Source organism: Rhipicephalus microplus, chromosome X, assembly GCF_043290135.1.
Source record: "Rhipicephalus microplus isolate Deutch F79 chromosome X, USDA_Rmic, whole genome shotgun sequence".
Classification (NCBI taxonomy): Eukaryota; Metazoa; Arthropoda; class Arachnida; order Ixodida; family Ixodidae; genus Rhipicephalus; species Rhipicephalus microplus.
In genome coordinates, this window is record NC_134710.1 from 344,818,791 (window position 1) to 344,838,460 (window position 19,670).

Consider the following 19,670-nt stretch of genomic DNA (forward strand, 5'->3'; position numbering starts at 1 on the left):
ACGCATTTACAAGCTGGAGAGCGAACGCTGGAAAGCATTCTGCGAATCTCTAGACCCTCATAAACCACTGTCATATATCTGGAGAACAGTTCATGGTCTTCGCTCCTCTCCACAACAACGGCACCCTTTTAAAGCTTTGGCACTCCATAATTAAAAAACAGAACTCGAGGTGGCTGAAGAATTTTGCACGAGAGTTGCCGGGAATATTATGAACGAGAGCATCGACGCCGTGATTGTTCCTGAGACGCGATTACCAGAAATGAATATTCCATTCACCATGGAAGAACTGGAAGGTGCATTAGTCGCTTTTAAGCGCATGTCATCGCCAGGTCCGGACGGTATTACTTATAGTGCGTTGGGACACCTTGGACAAAAAGCCAGAAAAGAACTTTTAACATGCTTCAACAACTCCTGGCTCAGTGGCAGTGTTCCCCGAGAATGGAAAATAAGTCAATTAATACCACTTTTGAAATCGGGAAAATCACCATTGGACTTGAAAGCGTATCGCCCTATTTCTCTCGCAAGCTGCCTCGGAAAAGTGATGGAAATAATGGTTCTATTTCGTCTCGAGTGGTACTTGGAACGATACACCAAATACCCTTCTTGCATGGCAGGCTTTCGTCGGGGCCGCTCCTTCATCGACTGTGTCCTGCACTTATCGACATTTGTTCAGCAAGAAAAAAGTCGCAAGTGCATATCAGTGGCACTCTTTCTTGATGTGATGGGTGCATATGATAATGTAGCTCACGATGCAATCCTCACTTCTCTCGCAGCAATGGGCATTGGTAGACAAATGTTTCAATGGATAAAAGATTAAATAACTGGCAGGGGTTTCTTTGTGCAAACATACGAGGGTACAACTGCTGAACATGACACCTACTGCGGAGTACCTCAGGGAGGTGTTTTAAGCCCCACATTGTTCAATGTTGCCCTACTTGGTCTGGTGAAGGTTCTGCCAAAGTCGGTGTGCCTATCCATATACGCCGATGATATTTGCCTCTGGAGTGCTGCAGTTGCTCGCCCTCAGGTGCGTGAACGAATACAGCGGGCAGCAAACCTCACAACAGCCTACCTACAGAAACAAGGCCTAACGATATCAACTGGGAAGTGCGCGTTGATGGCGTTTACACGCAAACCAATGACGCCATACCCTGTTTACATCAATGGGCAGAGTGTCAAATATGCACGGACGCATCGTTTTCTGGGCATAATAATCGACAGAAGTCTTTCGTGGAGCCCGCATTGTGCGTACTTGAAGAAGATACTGCTATCTATTATGCATATAATGAAATTCATGTGCGGGAAATCATGGGGAACTTCTGTGGCATCTATGCTACAGCTGTACAGGGGCCTATTTCTGGGTCTAATGTGCTACAGCTTGCCGGTACTGGCTAACACTTGCAAATCCAATACTCATTCATCGGAGAGTTTGCAGGGTCAGGCACTGCGTATCTGCCTAGGACTGCCCCGATGCGCTTCTACTTATGCCACAATCATGCTTGCCAAAGACCATCCGGTCAGGACATATAGAGTTGTGGATTGCCTCAGAGCGCACATTCGACATGCTAGCCGTGTCCCCGACCACCACTTGGCCCTTCTACCCTCCGGAAGACCACGTGCTACGTTTTCAGACGTCATAGCCAAGCACCTAAACAGCATTCCATCAGGGTATACGCCAGCTACGAGAATTGCATGTCCTTTGTGGTGCCTCGACCAGCCGCAAGTACGTCTAGAAATTCCGGGTATCAAAAAAAAAAAGCAATCACTCCAGAGTAGCATTGAAGCAAGCAACACTGCTATTATTACATGAGTTGTACTTGGACCGAACACAAATATACACTGATGGGTCCGTCTCGTTCAGCAGCTCATCAGGTGCCGCTGTAATTCCGGCTGCAGCAATGACAATCAAATTTAAGTTGTCGCATATGACTACATCTACGACATCAGAGCTTGCTGCTATAAGGGCTACTTTACAATATCTCGTTCAAGAACGTCCAGGAAAATGGGTCATATTCTGTGATTCGAAGGCAGTGCTTCAGAGTTTGCAGTCTGCCATGCGTAGGAGGAGTCATGAACGATTGGTACAAGAAATAAGACATTGCCATCATGAAGCTCTAGCACGAGGGCATGATATTATATATCAATGGCTGCCTGGACATATCGGTATTACCGGAAATCAATTAGCCGATGATGCAGCCCGCGCAGCCCATGAAGGAACCCGTGTAGTCCCGATTCCTCTATCAAGGAATGATGCAGCAAAACAACTTTACCTGCTGGCTCGAGATCTCACACGCACGTTCTGGTCGTCTACCAGCTTCCAAATGTGTCAATTTTATGAACTGGATCCTTCGCTCAAGATAAAGCTACCATCACAACTTTCCCGCTCAGATGCGACACTGTTATGCCGCGTTTGGTTGAGCGTTGCATTTACAAAGGTGCACTCCTTTCGCATTGGTATGGCAGACACTCCTACATGCGACTATTGCGGAGCTGAAGATACCATCGAACACGTCCTGTGCAGCTGCACTTGCTACGACACACAGCGATGCCAGCTCTGGATGGTTTTGAATCAACTTGACCCCGGACCATTTTCTGTGCAGAAGATACTAGGACCTTGGGCATCTGCCTCAGTTGCGCAGAAAGCGACTAAAGCACTGCTAATTCACCTAAAGTCAACAAACCTGAACGACCGCCTGTAGACTGTGTGTGCTTCCCGAGTGTGCTCGTGATTGTGTGTACCTTCTCATCTCTCTGCAACCTCTTTTCTACCCTTCATTCCTTCCCCAGTGCAGGGTAGCAAACCGGATGTGCGTCTGGTTAACCTCCCTGCCTTTCCTTGCATCTTTATCTCTCTCTCTTTCAAAGGTAGATCACATTAATAATGTAGCACAAAAAAATGACAAGATGGAACAAAAAGAACGTCACTCCACAAGCGCTACTAGCAACTTTAACGGAAAAGTTGAAGACACACATAATATACCTTCCAATACCGCAGGCGCATGGATACACCCGGCTGGTTACAGGGAGTGCTTGGCAACGATAACACACAAACAGTATGAATCAAGCGCGTTTGTTTGGAGGCAAACAAAGAAACAGACCTCTTGCTATGACGCAATCACTACCTTATCTGTTGATAAAGAAAGCTTCCAAAAGTTCATGTGCACGGGACTTTCTATCTTTGCTCCTACACTCTAAGGCAAAAGGGTGTTAAAAGGGTGTGTCGTTCGTCCTTTTGGGGACTAATGGGGCTGCCACAACCATTTATCTCTTTAAAGACTAACGGCACCGTCTCTAACAGTTGATCTAACGGTTGATCCACTCAAATACTTCAATCGGATGAACTTTTTGTCCCCAGTTCAAACATTGTTTTTTGTTTATTTTCTGCCATACCTAATACTTTTTTCGCCCGTTTTTCTGTGCAGTCAGCAACAAATTGCGCAGAAAAGAACACGCGAAAAAGTAGTTAGCCATTTATGTGTAACTGCTTTCGCAGACACGGCACCAACGAAAGACAAAAGCGAGACATCAAAATCTTTTATTTTTGTGCATACGCATGAAGTTTCTCTATTCTTTTAAGTGAATTCATAGTGAAGTGTACAAGTCCGGTCTCGTTGTCAAATCTTGTTCACTCCTTGGGGAGCTCCTCTGAAGGAAGCGATAGATGACAGGCATTGCAGACGCCAGTGCACGCAGCCTTCTTCCTGTTGTGTTCCCACGGCTGTACGTACAAAAATATAGTAAAAATAGTTAGACACACGTGACAGAAGATGAAGATGCACGCATGCGACAAGTACGTGCACGGTAATATAAGAACAAGCGTTAAAATACGACACACAAATAACTTTACATTGACATCTCGCACAATCCTTCTGAAGCTGCTCTGACGAAAGAGATGGATGACTGGCATCGCATAGGCCAGCACATACAGTCTTCAGCACGGTGTGTGCCCACGGCTGCACAATAAGTATGTAAAATAGTGAGTCATATTTGACAGAGGATGAATACGAATGCACATAAGAAATACGTGCAAGGTGAAATGAAAACATACGTGAGATATGACATGCTAATAATTTCACCGTGATGTCACACATCGTTAAGACCTCATTTCGATCCCCGTAGCGTAACAGCTTAGGAGTGGCGGCCGCAGCCACACCTCCGCGAACCACCATGCAAGCGAGCGACGTCGTTCAGCTCGAGCAAGCGAACGTGAGACCAAACACGGCGCTGCACGCGGAGTATCTGCCGCCAGCAAACTTCCAACAGGAGAGCGAGCGTACGCTTGGCCGCCGCCACGAAGAGCGCCAAGCTTGTTTGGAGCTAGCGCCGAAGAAGTCGACGGTAATGCGGCCCATTTCCACAAACTCGCGCTAGTGCAGCGTGCAAACGCGAGATCGCCGCCGCGGCCAACGGATGGCGCCGAGCTGCTTGCGACCAACTGACAGGAAAGCCAACTGTAATGGTGACCAATTTTCAGTGGGGCTCTTTGATTTTCAGGCCTCTGACAGCTCTCTGGCAGCCAGAGCTAGCCAGAAGTAGCCAGAGGGTCAGTCAGCTAGTTCTTGTCTGGACAGGAAACAGCGTCGTGATCACGTGTGTGGGGAACCCGAGGCAACCCGAAGCTGCCCGAAGATCACAAGATAGAATGCTGGGACAGCCAGCGTAAACGTAAAGAAACTCTACTGTCGTGGCAGCAAACGAAACAATGCACCACGTGCACGTTGTTTTTTTTCTGTATTTTCCACTCGGAAATACGTAGTCCCGCCACGGTGGTCTAGTGGTTAAGGTACTCGGCTGCTGACCCGCAGGTCGCGGGTTCAAATCCCGGCTGCGGCGGCTGCATTTCCGATGGAGGCGGAAATGTTGTAGGCCCGTGTGCTCAGATTTGGGCGCACGTTAAAGAACCCCAGGTGGTCGAAATTTCCGAAGCCCTCCACTACGGCGTCTCTCATAATCATATGGTGATTTTGGGACGTTAAACTCCACAAATCAATCAATCAAATCGGAAATACGTAGCTAAGCTCGCCAAAAAGCTGAACTAATATCCTCGAGCGTACGCATTTGGGGTACGACTTCGTACGCTCGCACGACCACTCGCCGCATCCGCGAATGAAACAGCCAGCTGGCGCACGCTGCCTCGAGAGCAATGCAAGGTGAGCTGCCGTGACGCTGACGGCTTAAGAAGCTCACGTCTCTTTAGTACATGTATCAGCCACTGCACAACATGACGCGAGGTCACGTAAAAGTAATCGTGTCCCCAAAAGAGCTCGGGGATACATACCTGCTCAGCTATCGCATAGTATACGTCGCAAACACACGGTGACCAACTTACGTATTTGGTTAAAGTTTATGATATGCGCAGGTATCGGTACCACGAGTGCGCGTCGTATATAAAATAAACATTTGCATGACACATTCTCGACGCATTTTAAACTTGCCTTGGCCTGTTTTTCAGTACTAAGTGGCACTTAACCAATGTCATGTATATCAGCTTTGATTCGACCTACTAGGTCATAGTACGTACTGCGCAGCATTATTACGAAGAGGCGAAAAAAGATAAAGCCAACGATGAAATGGGCCACGAAAAGATGTATACATTTATGAATCCATTCTACGTTTTTTTTTTAATTTCTTGCACCGTATCGTATAATATCATACCAAATAGGCACGCTCATAGATGGAAATAGGTTCGCACGCGGTTCGCGACAAGCGAGCATCGCCAACAATCGCGATCTAGGGCTTTCTATCACCATCGAAGATCAATCGAGTAGCCAGGACAGAGGTTCTAAGAGGTTCACGTACGCAAACATACGATGGAGCGAGCTAGTTGGATCAAAATCGTCTTCGCTAAGTGCACAGAAAGCAGGCACAGCTCCACAAACGACTACTACGAAAAAAAAACTCCAAAGTTGTCTCCATGCGTGCGTACGAACGTGTAGTACGTACATGACTTTTAAGGCATGTGCACGACGCAGTCAACAGGCAACAGTTCACCGCATTGTTCACAGGAGGAAGGTTCACGGAAAACATAACAAAAGCGATGAGCAGTATAGCTTCAAACACCCGCTGCCACTCGTAATCGTATCATCTCGCCAGGTGGAACAGGCTTTAGAAGATAACGCCACGCGTAATGACAAGCAAAAGCGCAATCCGCAAGCGCCCACATTGCAATCCATAGAGTCCTCACAAAGATTGCATCCAGCGTGCATCATACCTTTTCGGCGTTTGCTAGCCCGAAACCTGCCCAAAATCTTCCAGAAAGCTTCCACGACAAAATTGTCCCGGAAGCGCCTGGCGACAACCGGGCTCCCCGCGTGTCACCAGAACCGTCCAAACCGAAAAAAAACGAACGCCAACCGGAAGTGCGCCGTAGCGGGGGGGCCAAGAAGCCCGAGAAAAACGAGCGTGCTCTGGCTGGCTCTGGCAGCCCGCGGGTAGCCAGAAGTGGAAAATTGAAGAGCCCCAGTGAGTTCCGACGCTAGCGAAAGCCCCGCCAGCTCGTGCTGGTGGACTTACATCGCGCGACATACTACAACCAAGCTCTTTACGAGAACCCGCAACGTGTTTTCGATGACTCCCAACACAACGACGAGGTCTCAGCCCAATATCGTCAGCCCAGAGCTCATCGTGGCGACGAAGACAGGCGAGCACTCGATGAGCGAGCGTACGGGAGGCCGACGGCAATGGCGGCCAATTTCTAGGCGGTCGCAAAGCACAGGCGAACTGCAGACGCCGAAGCTAACCTTCGCGATGCACTTCGTGCGTGCGATATACAACACGACCGAGCGCGTTGCCGGCAAGTGCGATCCGTATCGCACACGCGACAAGTAGAGTAGAATAAAGAATGATAACCTACTTACCTCAGAATCCAGCGCTGTTTTCTGCCCTGAGTTGGACTGAAATATATATCCGATAGACCTGTTGTCTTCTCGGCCGCCATACTGGCCTCTCCCACTGTTGCTGTCGTGTGTTGGTCATGACTATCTTGAAGCCAGAGATATACAGCGCGGCGTGGTGACGTGTCCAGACTTGCTTCAGACTTCATGGGTGCAGCGAAACGCAAAAGCAGCAGCCCACGCTCATCCAAGCGTACACACGAGCACCACGTCGTAATTCTTAGATCGTCGAATCCAAGCGGTCGTGGTCAAGCACTCCGAGCGTGACGCAACGCGAACCGTCGCCGGCTAAATACAGGGAAAGAATGAGCCAGTAGAGGAGGAGAAGGAGGGATGGTCACCTTGGCAACGCTTTTCGCGCTGCCTGCAATCCCCGGGCGGTTAATCCCTTTGGAGCGTGTTTGGAGACTAATTGGTTTCGCGCGGCACGATTTTCTCTGTGGTTGCTCATCAACGGTCTATCCGTTTATCGCGCGCGGCCATTGGGCTCCGTTACTCGTTTTTCGGGTAATATTGCCTTAGAGTGTACTCAGGATCTTGTCCTCATGAGGCCTAGGAGAACATGTGCAAGCATTGCAATGCGCATACAGATGCGCATTCATGTCCTTGTTCAAAGTAATCGCGTGCTCCATCATACTGTAATTGACACAACTACCAGTATGCCCTACGTAGCACTTGCCGCAAGACAGGAGGATTTCATACACCACTCCTGTGGCGCAACGCACATACGCCTTGGCATGTTTTTTTTGGCACCCTTTTAAATACCTACCCATTATTCGGGGGCACAATTGGTGAGCCTATTAGAAGCAGAAAAAACTATGGGTACACCGTACCTACTGACCACAATCTTGCAATTATTGCTCATTTCGTGCACATAAGGAACAACCAGACGCCTCGGCCCACTCAGCTCACCGGCTCTAGCACCAATCACTGAATTACCTGTATTAATCTTCTGTAGGAGCGTTTCAGCCACAGAAGAAACGAGCTATATAGAGCTACACATCAACACTGCTCATATCTTCATTTCAGAACCACTCTACATCCAGTGCAACTTTTCAGCCACCGCTTGTAAACATACAAGAAACAAACGTACAACAAGAAAAAGCGACGGTAATAATGTCTCTCAGGTAATCTGGTCGCCATAGAATCGATCTTGCGTGCAACTCACACGTTCATTTCCTTTATATCAATATAGGCATTTCTATCATATGAAGAATTTCGTGTCGCATCTGGTCATTGTCTGTTGGTTCTTGTAGAACAATGCACGCTCTCAATGTCTCATTGCTGAAACATGTCCGATAATGAACGACTTGCTCACCTGCATTTTATTCTTTACTAAACCAGTTAGATTTAAAATGCGCTTAAAATTCAGTCAGCTCTCTTTATATATGTTCTTCGTAGTATACTCGGTGCCCTCACATTATTCTGCAGGCAACGCCTTACGGGGTCATAGGTATATTCGAAGAAATAAATTTGTTGGTCGTCACCAGACAGAAAATTCACATTTGTACAAAAATAACGAACGACCTCGTTGTGAATTTTACTGTTCTTAAGGTGCCCGTACATTTGAGTAAAGCTGAAAATAGCAGCTTGGTAACAAAGCCTGTGAAGCAGCCCACTGAAACACCACACGAACGGAAGAAAACGAATCGACAGGACACTGTACAGTGCTTCAGTCGTTATTATAATGCAAGGGTTTGGTACCCAGGGACTGCTGCTTTAGCCGTAGGCGTGCGCAGTCTTCTTCATGAGGAGGTGGGGAAGTATCACTGCAGTCTCCCTACCCCCCCCCCCCCCCCTCCCATCTCACTCGTTGGTCGAGACTTGAGGAAAACGAGATGCAAAAAAAAACTGGATACAAAATAAAAATGAAGTGATGGCGTGCTTCTCGCGAAGACCTGACATTCGTACCCGGATTTCCGGGGCAGAAGTGGTAAGTGAACTGTTCCTTGAATGCAACATCAAGGGTCCTTGCTAAATATTATCGTCCCAAGCAAGCGCACTTCGAACCTTGTGAATTCAAAAAGGGCGTTAAAAATAAGACTGAGTAAAAGTACGCGACCGAAAGGGCGCACCCTTTCAGTGATTAAGGGAAACGGAGCACCTCACCTCGCACTCTTAGCGCCCGCATATGCCCTTAGCCTAAAGGCCTTACCGCACGTACGCGTTGCAGCCAGAGGCGGCGCCAGGGAGCGGCGCATGGGTAAACTTAGAGACCCCCCCCCTCTACTCCCCCCCCCCCAAGAGCACGCATAGTCAAGAAGAAGGTGTTCAATCAGAAGAGGGAGGAAAAGTCGGACTGGAAAGCGGGTTCCTAGCCTGCTACTCCTCACGTGAGTAAGGGGAAATGTGAAAGAAAGAGAAAGAGGAGGGCATGATGAGGGTTGTATATGATATAGCATATTGAGTCACGGCAAACACTGTCTCGGTCTGTGTTGGACACGCACAAAAGTCTCTACATTAGCTACATTAGCAGATGCTCTAACGACAGGAATCTGTCTTGCTTAAATGCGAGCAGGCCCTTTAAGCTGCGTTGGGCGTGATCCACACGCTCCCAAGCACCCTAAAGCTTTTCTTCCGAAAAGGGTCGGCAGTCTAGGTGATCTGTTAGGTGTGTAAAAGATTCTCTTTCGACCACTTGTTGAGCGCACACGCACAGGATGTTATTAATAGTCTCTGGCGTGTGACACAAATTGCAGTTAGGATTTTGCTCCTGTCCAATCTTGCATAAGTATCGTCGCGTATATGCAACACCGAGCCGCAGTCTATGTAGTAACGTTTCCTCGTCTCTCCTTAGTCGGAACGGACGACGAAACACACTGCAAGACTCAAGCTTATAAATGTGCTCGTGGCGATAATCCGGATCATTCGATAGTCGTTGCATAGATGTCTTCATACCTTCAGACAGCAAGGCGTTCTTGTGATATCGGGAAAAGTGAATTGATATTTTACCGCTAGTATGCGCCATTTTCGCTTCTGCATCAGCTTGTTCATTCCCAGCTATGCCTCAATGTCTGGGAATCCATTGCAACGCAACGGTATGTCCGGATTGAAGTGCCTCATTCAACATAATCATTATGTCACACACCAGAGGTCTGTCGGCAGTGCACGCATAGTCAAAACGCAACGTATAAGTTCTGGCCTCCCCCATTCCCGAAGGAACATGATTGTCGTCTGTGCTCCCCCAGAAAAAAAAATCCTTGTGCCACCCCTGGTTGCGCATGCCAGCGCAATGCTTTTTGAGGCGGCGCTGCGCCCCCTCTTTAGATATAAGGGGAGAGGGAAACAATGTGAAGCCGCTCGCCCTCTCTCTCTCCATAGGGAGAGGGCACGACGCCGCGTCAAAAAGCCACGCGCTGGCACCCTACAACGCGTACGTGTGGTAAGGCCCTTAAAAGGGCGATCACAGCACGTACGCGGTCGAGGCTGATGTTGATATACTTTGAGCAGGCACACAAGTCTAATGCGTATGCTAAGCGTGTTTATAAAAACCACTTTCTTCACCTGCGACGAACACCGCACTGCAAGAAATAGCCAGTGCCGCTGCAGAGCTTTCAGATATGTGAATATGTGAGATAATTAAAAATGATGTGGTGTTCATTTTTCACATTACGCAGGAAAGGCGGCAAATATTTTTACGGGTATCTTACCGAACACATACAGCCCCCCGATGGGATTTTGCTTCGATATCTACTGCTCCGATGAGGCCATAGTGGCAAGTATCTCCTTTCTTATTACATTTTTTGTGCTTGTGAATTCTCACAGTTTAAGGGGGGAATGTATGGAGACGTATCTTCTTTAAAGAGACAATGTCTAATTTAAGGGTTCATTGGGTCACTGTACGTGATGAGCTGCAGTGATCTCGCTCATTCGGCTGCTGACCCGCAGGTCACGGGTTCGATTCCCGGTGGCGGCAGCTGCATTTCCGATGGAGGGTGAAGTGCTGTAGGCCCGTGGGCTCAGATTTTGGTGCACGTTCAAGAACCCCAGGTGGTCGAAATTTCCGGAGCCCTCCACTACGGCGTCTCTCATAATCATATGGTGGTTTTGGGACGTTAAACACCACAAATCAATCAATCAGTGATCTCGCAAGTGATAACTATGAGTTGTGTTTTTTGAAGAATCTATCATTAGTTTAGCCAAAGTGTGCACATGTAATCAGTTATGTTTCCATTAACGCCTTCAGAAGTGAAGCTGGACGTGGAAGCTTATTTCAGAATGCTAACTGTGCAGGTATAAACTGAAATAAGGTTCGCGTAGCAGTAGGCATGTGTAACCTATTACACGAGTGTGCCTTCAGCGCCTTTCTACCGCACTCAGCAGAAAGGATGCTGCAAAGCACGGTAGAGTGAAAAGCGATAGCATCAAGTAGCTCATTGCGCGAAAAAGCAAGCAACTGTCCTTGCAAAACGGCGCACAGTTGAAACTGGCTGCTACGCCACGTCATGTGCGCGCTTCCACGAAGCTTAGTGGGGGAAAGGCAACACTTGCTGCCGCACCAAGCCGTACCAGATGTTTTGTGTGGGGAGAGGGCATCATTGCTGTTACGTAACTTCCACCTTACTTTAATCGTCCATTCAAGTCAAGTAATACCAAATTTGGTATATGTGGAGCTAGTGATACGGCCGCAAGTGCGCTATGAGCATAGCATGTAGTCATGTTTTACATGACACACATGTCATGATTATCATGTTTGAACGTGTCATTTACCTTCATCATTCGTTCGCGTAAGGTAATACCAAGTTTTGTATACGTGAAGCTAGCTAAACGGCAGCGAATGCATTGAGCGTCACATGTAGCCATGTTCTTACATGGCACGCATTTCGTGAAGATCATATTTGGACCGTCATCATTACTTCATCATCATTTCAGGTCCCGTAATACCAAATTGGTATATATAAAGCTACCAAAATGCACGTGAGCGCACCATGAGGGTGGCGTGTAGTCATGACCTACATGACATGCGTGTCATGAATTCCCAGTTAGGGTCTGTCACTTATGTTCGCCATGCAGTCACGTCATACCATACCAGTTTTGCAATATGTCATGTGAACTGACTCACTGCAAGAGCAGCAAGATCATGGAATATAAATCATGACACTCATGACATTCATATCAGGATTTTTTGTTATGACTAGTCACGTACTTCATACCGTCATGCTTTTCCATACCACTGCAGTATTGATACCATTATCGAAACGGCCAGGAGAACTAAAAATAGTTGGCGGCTAGATGGACAGATAGATAGATAGATAGATAGATAGATAGATAGATAGATAGATAGATAGATAGATAGATAGATAGATAGATAGATAGATAGATAGATAGATAGATAGATAGATAGATAGATAGATAGATAGATAGATAGATAGATAGATAGATAGATAGATAGATAGATAGATAGATAGATAGATAGATAGATAGATAGATAGATAGATAGATAGATATTCTCAAAGTCACCGAAGTTCACCAAGAAACGCTTCACATTTAAAACGTCGTTGGTAGATGGTTTTGAACATACGACTCCACGTTGATGAGACGACTGTATTACCCGCTGGTCTGAACCAGCGCCTCCTGAATGTGAAGCCTATGGACGTTGCTTCGTGACGTCACGCTATCGGAATCAAAAGCTTTACAACACAGATTTTGTCACGTCGGGCCTGGCAGGGGCGAAGTAGCATGATATCATGATGCAGACTGCAAAGGCATACTATCTAGGGACCTTATCACTCCTTTTCTTTATCCGCCATGGGGCTTATCTGCTCGGTGCGCTGCCGGCTTTTTGTGGCCCTCTGCTGTTTTCTTGGTATCTCGTCACGCAGGATGTTAATGACATGTGGCGTTAGCAGCACAGCCTGCTGACGCCTGCTGGTTAGGGCGCTTCATTGAACATTAGCGTTTTTGCATAAATGCCCTACGGTGAAGAAAAAAATGGAATGCGGAGGAGAGCCTACATGGCTTTGTAACTATGTAAAGTTGACAGTCATGTATGAAACCGGATATAGCGAGAAAACTATTGGTGACTTCAAAATCAATTATATTGTTGGATTTAAGTGTCCGAAAAATCTCGATGTAGTTTCTAAGGGTATTTCAGGTGCAGGTCTATCTGAATGATTTTCTGCACCTATATAGTCCTTTATCAGTGTATAGAGCTAATGACCTTAAGAAAAATGTTTTTAGAAAAGCTACGCCCCGCAAAAACATGTACAACTGGGCGATGTTATAGAGGTATTAAACACCGTACACGCTTTGTTGCCATCTGATAGAATGCTTCTGCTGTTTTCTGTGCGCGAGTCGTCACACATTTTACAGTGGCCACTCGGGCCCGTGTATATACAGATGAGAATGAATTGTCTCAGCGCCTTCGAAACGTGCGTGTGCTCTGATTAGGCATGACTATATCGCTGCGTAAGGGTTCGTGGAAGTGGCAGCAAGCGCGTCTTGCGCCGCAGCGGCAAAATGACATCATTGATTACGATGCGGTCCTAACGAAAATGTTTACGACGCAATTGAATAAAAAAAGAAGACAAGTATAAAGAGTGGACAGAGTGCCATCGTAGTTGTCAATTAGCCATTTGAAGAATAAATGCTTGTAGGTTGGCAATAGTTCTTCAGTCTGGTTTGATGCCTCTGTTTCAGGATGACCCCGATAGTGATGAGTACAACGTCAATTACAAGGTAGATGAATTCCTCAGCTACGCGAAGCAAACGGTACGTCGATTGCGCAATATCACAACTCTGTTCAGTCGTAATTTTTAAAAGAAGTAACTTTTTTTATTCTCTCTTGTAACCTACGTCATCAGGCATACAACTACAAGACGAGAAATGTTCCCATCACTATGGGAAATGACTTCAACTACCAGAGCGCTGGTCATTGGTTCATCAACTTGGACAAACTCATTCATCACGCTAACCTCAGGGTAAGAAGCTTCTTTTGGCAAAGGAGGGCTAACATGTATTCAATTGATTACGTTACTGTATTAAATGAAGAATGAATGGCTGAATGAATGATGTATGAAAACCACGACCTGATGGAACTTCTGATCTCCATGAATGTACCGCTTTAGCGCATGTCCTAGTTCATTCCACCTGCCGACAGGGGCATAATGGGCGAGCAGTGTGGCGCTAGTCGGCCCCTGTTCGTTAATATCAATCAGCTGTAACGCTCGTGCTGATGTTACGACCAGCACAGAGCTCTCATGTTGGGTAATAATAATAATAATAATGATAAGTGTAAACCACCTTGTTCACTAAGATATGATAGGCGATTTATGAATTATTTACTTTCGAAATATTTCTTAAGGACACGACATCATACATACCTTTTTAACGGAGAGGAGGATCCCCTCCTGTCTTTGCTGTTGCACGGGAGCACAAAAGCCGACGTCACAGCCTCGGCCGCGCATTCTTTTTTTTTGGGGGGGGGGGGGCGAGTCACACATTTTGGAGAGTCACGCCCCGAGATCGAGTGGAGCCACCGCCTGGTGGCCTCTGGCTCATGCGTGCTTAGTGTGGATTGCTCCCTGCGTCGTCTCCTAGCGACATAAGGCTATCCTGTGTGCGTACGTCCTGCTCATCCTCAAGGAACGGTTTGTCCCGCTCTGTAAGCGCAAGTTTAACTGTTTGTACGTTGGCCGATCTAGAGACACATTTGAGCTTGCACGGTTGTTATTCATTGTACGGGTCTTTGCTGAGACTGCTTTGTATTGTCGTCGAACCCTCCATTCACCATGATTATGTGAGCGTATACGTGCCGCGCTTTGGTTGATGCACGTCCTAAAGTGCACTTCGCGTCGTCCCAAACATGAGCAGTAAGTATGAAATATTGTGTGAGCACAGTGTTTAGTGACTCAGTGGTAAACGAAGTTTTGAATTTGTGTTAAGTGTCTAATTGCGGCGCTGTTACTCATCGTTCGAGCTTCAATGGCGCTTGAGATAACCTTTTATTGTACGGTCCTGGTCCCATTACAGCGAAATATTTGTCTAGTAAATTCTGACACTTCGGTACATAGGCTGTCCCTTAAAACAAGAACAGAAAATGAAACAACACGGAGATGAATAAACTTGAGTAACAGTGCAGAATTTTAACATCGGGCCAAACTTATACAGACACACCCGTGGGGTTAGATTTTAGTTCGGTTTTTTAATTAATACAGATGGTGAAAAAGTAACCCGAACGGCTTGTCTCACACTCATGTCATACTCGTGAGCGCTTTTGCGGCGTTATTATAGTGTGACAGAAGTAGCGGACATTATTTACTTGAAAAAATAAAAAAAACTTTTGTTTTATCAAATAATCGAAGCTTTGTCACATCGGTGTCATCTAGATAATCAGTTAGAGAACACTCCGTGCTAAACTTTTACCTTTTTATACCATTAGTTGAGTAAGAATAAGCGATCTAAAGCGCTGTCAGACACGTAGCTTTCCTGAATAACTTTATCAGCTGTCCTAGTGTATTTCATAGGGAACTGCCCCACATCGATGGTCTAGTGGCTAAAGTACTCGGCTGTTGACACGCAGGTCGCGGGATCAAATGGCGACTGCGACGGCTACGTTTTTCGACGGAGGCGAAAATGCTGTTGGTCCGTGTGCTCAGATTCGGGTTCACGTTAAAGAACCCCAGGTGGTCTAAATTTCCGGGGCCCTCAACAACGGCGTATCTCGTAATTATGTGGTAGTTTTGGTAACATGAAACCCAACATATCAGTCGATCTATTTTGGAGAACTGGATAAGAAATAATGCGGATGCGTATTCGCGGTTCTTATCGCCTGAAATTATGAGATTTCTTTCTTTTTTTATGGTATCTAAGACCAGCATGCATGAAGCAAAAAATGAATTCAATCACACCACAGCAGTACGTACTAGAAGAGACACAAACTGAACCCTTACAAATAAAAATACAAAAAAAACATGACATAGTGCGAAAACGCAGACAGTCGCCAAGTGCGAACATCTTTTTCAATGGCAAATACGTTTCTCTCACAAGTAATAGCAACCTTCGGCGAGATTCGTGAATCCATTCGGCAATGGACAACATACATATCAAAGATATCACCTAGATTTAAAACTGCAAAGGCATAAACTGATACGCAAGAAGCAAATTTGTCAGCTAGCGGTGAGAGGGAAAGTACAGGAATTCATAGTCTCGATTCAGGATATATTCGAGGCTCTAAACGATGTAACCGACGTTAGCGTTGAGAAATGAACGATAAGTATCATCAAAGAGTGTGCATTGAAAGTAGGAGGTACAGTCACTAGACAGGACACTGACAAAATATCTCAGGAGACCAAAAATCTTATTAAGATACAACAAACCATGAAAGTCTCAAATGCAACAGACAATATCGAGCTAGTGAAGCTTCCGAAGTTAATTAATAGGCGCCAGGTAGCCGATATTAGAAGGCATAAAATGGAGAGAATTGAGCCGGCTGTGAAAAGCGGCAGAAGCCGAAAGGCTGCGAAAGCAAACTTGTGCATATGCAAAACTTGGATGTATGCATTGAGGAACAAGGAAGGCAATGCCATAATGCCAATATAGATAGGATAGTCGAGATGGCAGAGGAGTGCTACAGAGAGTTGTAATAAGCCGAAACAACCAGGATGACGTCGTAAGATACAATAATAGCCCAGAGAAATTCGTCATCTTATACCAGTAACGACAGGGGAAGTAACGAAAGCCTTAGAAGGGACGCAAAGAGGCAGAGCCGCTGGTGAAGATAAGTTAACCACAGAACTGCTGAAAAATGGCGGAGAATTCGGGTTAGAAAAGCTGGGCACGTAATATATGAAGTGTTTTGACGGGAAGGGCGCCAGAGTCTTGAAAGAACGCCATCATTTTAACCCATAAGAAAGAAGACGTCAAGGACTAGAAAATTACAGGCCGATCAGCTTACTGTCCATTCTTTACAAACTTGTTACAACAAAAATAATAGCTAAGAGAATTAAGGTGACAGTAGAGTTCAATCAGCCAAAGGACCAAGCAGGATTTCGTACAGGCTACTTCATAATAGACCATATATTCATACTATCAATAAGGTAATCGAGAAAGGCGCTGAATACATCCAATTCCTATACATAGTCTTCATAGATTACGAGAAGGCGTTCGACTCAGTCGAGGCATCAGCAGCAATCAGGACATCGAAGAACCCTACATAAACATACTGGAAGACATCTACAGAGAATCTACAGCCACCATAGTTCTCCATAAAGAAAGCGAAAAAATCCCAATAAAGAAGGGTGTAAGGCAGGGACACACGAACTCTCCTATGCTACTGACTGCGTGTTTACAGGAGGTTTCAAGGACCCTATTTAGGGAAGAGTTAGGGATGAGAGTTAATGGAGAGTATCTTGGTAACCTCCGATTTGCTGGTGACATTCCCTTGATGAGAAACTCAGGGGACGAAATACCGCTCATGATTACTGAACTGAACACGGAGAGCAGGAGAATAGAGCCGGAAGATATTATGCCAAAAATTAAGTAATGTGCAACACTCTACGCAGAGAACAGCACTTTGCGATAGGTGGAGAGACGCTGGAAGTTGTAAGGAGTTATGTCTAATTAGGACAGGTAGAAGCCGTGGAGCCAAAGGTGAAATAAATAAAAGACTAAGGATGGAGTAAATCATATTTGGCAGGCATTCTCAAATGATGATTGGTAGTCTGTCACTAACTCTTCAGAGGAAGGTGTATAACAGCTGCATCTTGCCGGTACTTACCTACGGAGCAAAAACCTGGATACTTACAAAGAGGGTTCAGATTAAATTGAGGACGACGAAGTTAACGATAGAAAGGAAAATTATAGGTGTAATCTTAAGAGACAAGGAGCAGAGTTGGTGAGAGAACATACTGGTATTAAGAATATCATAGTTTAAATCAAGAAGAAGAAATGGACATAGGCTGGGCACGTAGCACGCAGGGAAGGTGACCGCTGGTCATTAGGAGAACTGACTGTATTTCAAGAAAAGGCAAACGCACCAAGGAGGGAAAGAAAGTTAGGTGGGCCCATTACATTAAAAAGTTCACAGGTACGACGTGGCAACAGAAAGCACAAGACCCGGTTCATTCGCCGATCATGGGAGAGGCCTCTGCCTTGCAGTGGGCGTAGTCAGGTTGATGATGACGTTATCAGGAGTAGGTTGCAGTCAAAGCTCACACTCTTCATACTGTTTTCTGAGCTTTAACCATCATATTGAGTTAATAACAAGAAAAAATGCCTATGTCGTGCTCGTGGTATGCTCAGAGCCCGCCAATTTTTAACGCTTCCTAGACTCTCTGTTCTCTATTTTGCTTTCCTCATAGTCATTTCAACTACTGTATTGAATCTTGGAGACTCACATATAAAACTTACGTAAGCCCTATGGCGCATATTCAAAAACAGGCTCTCCGCATAATAAGGCACTGTGATTATAATGCTCATTCAGCTCCACTATTTTCCTCACTAAATAATCTTTATATTGCAAATATGATCGTCCTTAACTTAGCTGTAACTGCCTGCCACCTGGTACATAATCCGGATCTTTTGTGTAATGTAGGCAATAAAATTACAACTTCCTCTAGTTATACACGCTTCTCATTTCAAAACAAAATCTGATTTCCCAAGGCGCGCACTAATTACGAACTGACAACAGTGAGCTTCTGTGCCATCAAAGTACGCAATACTCTGCCTTTAGAGACTAAAACCTCTCCCTCATTAAATGCCTTTTAACATTCAGTTCGCCTTTACCTGAATCCTTGTTTTAACTTCTGACTTGTGCACAGTTACTGTCGTTGCCTTTTTTTGTCATACATTTTCATGTCATTTTATCTATTCCCATTACTTTCTTTATCTTCTGAAATATTCCTCAGTGCATATTTCTAGCGATTGCTTCGTTTTCACTGTATTAGCTTTACTTTTTAATTCACTTTTCTCTGTATTTCAATGTCAAATATTCTTTATGTTATTGTATACCATCAATGCTCTTTTATTATTTTGTACGCATATTTACGGCCCCGCCGCGGTAGTCACTAAGGTATTCGGCTGCTAACCCGCAGGCCGCGGGATCAAATCCTGGCGGCGGCGGCGGCTGCATTTCCGATGGAGGCGGAAATGATGTAGGCCCGTGTGCTCAGATTTGGGTGCACGTTAAAATACCCCGGGTGGTCGAAATTTCCGGATCCCTCCACTACGGCGTCTTTCATAATCATATGGTGGTTTCAGGACGTTAGATCCCACATGTCAATCAAGTTATCAACAACGAATATTCACGCTTCTTTTACGTGATCCTGCTCCAGTTTTTATTTTTTCTTTGTGTATTTTATAACAAGAGGTCCCATTGCAGTGTTTACACTAAGGGACTTCGTTTTGTATATCTCTCCTTATATGTAACCCCCCACCCAAACACGCTCACTAAACTGGAACTGGAACACACACGCACAAAAAAGGGCGCGTATCTGCACGTTTCACTGCAAGTGTCGTCAAAAGACAATAGTCTTGCGTGTGGAGAGAGTGAACAAAGCGTTTATTTGATGTTCGATGCCAGAAAATTGGCAAATTGTATTCTGGAAGCGCTGCGTTAGAGAGTCCCTATCCGTGCAGCGAAGGCGAACGAGCGCAATTAGGCACGTTAGGCACAAGCGCCATCTGGCAGTTATCTTCGAAAAGGAAGGAAGGCATGCGCGCCCACGGAGGAAGATACGCGCCTGTCTCGGAGGTGATAAGGTGTAGCGCGCAAAGCGACGGGCTGGTGCCATCACCGTGTCGTCTTAGCAAAGCGTTGGAAACACTTGCCTTTTTGAG

The 19,670-nt window shown here is 45.8% G+C and overlaps 1 protein-coding gene across 3 annotated transcripts in view; it reads left to right on the plus strand.

Annotated features, from left to right (window-relative positions):
- LOC119161161 (lysosomal alpha-mannosidase) overlaps positions 1 to 19,670 on the plus strand; it is a 218,865-nt gene that overhangs the window by 41,820 nt on the left and 157,375 nt on the right. For all 3 annotated transcript variants that reach the window (XM_037413512.2, XM_075879813.1, XM_037413511.2), the window contains exons 7-9: positions 10,511 to 10,608; positions 13,533 to 13,604; positions 13,697 to 13,813. In XM_037413512.2, the coding sequence (XP_037269409.2) occupies positions 10,511 to 10,608; positions 13,533 to 13,604; positions 13,697 to 13,813 (287 nt within the window). The remainder of the gene's footprint in view (positions 1 to 10,510; positions 10,609 to 13,532; positions 13,605 to 13,696; positions 13,814 to 19,670) is intronic.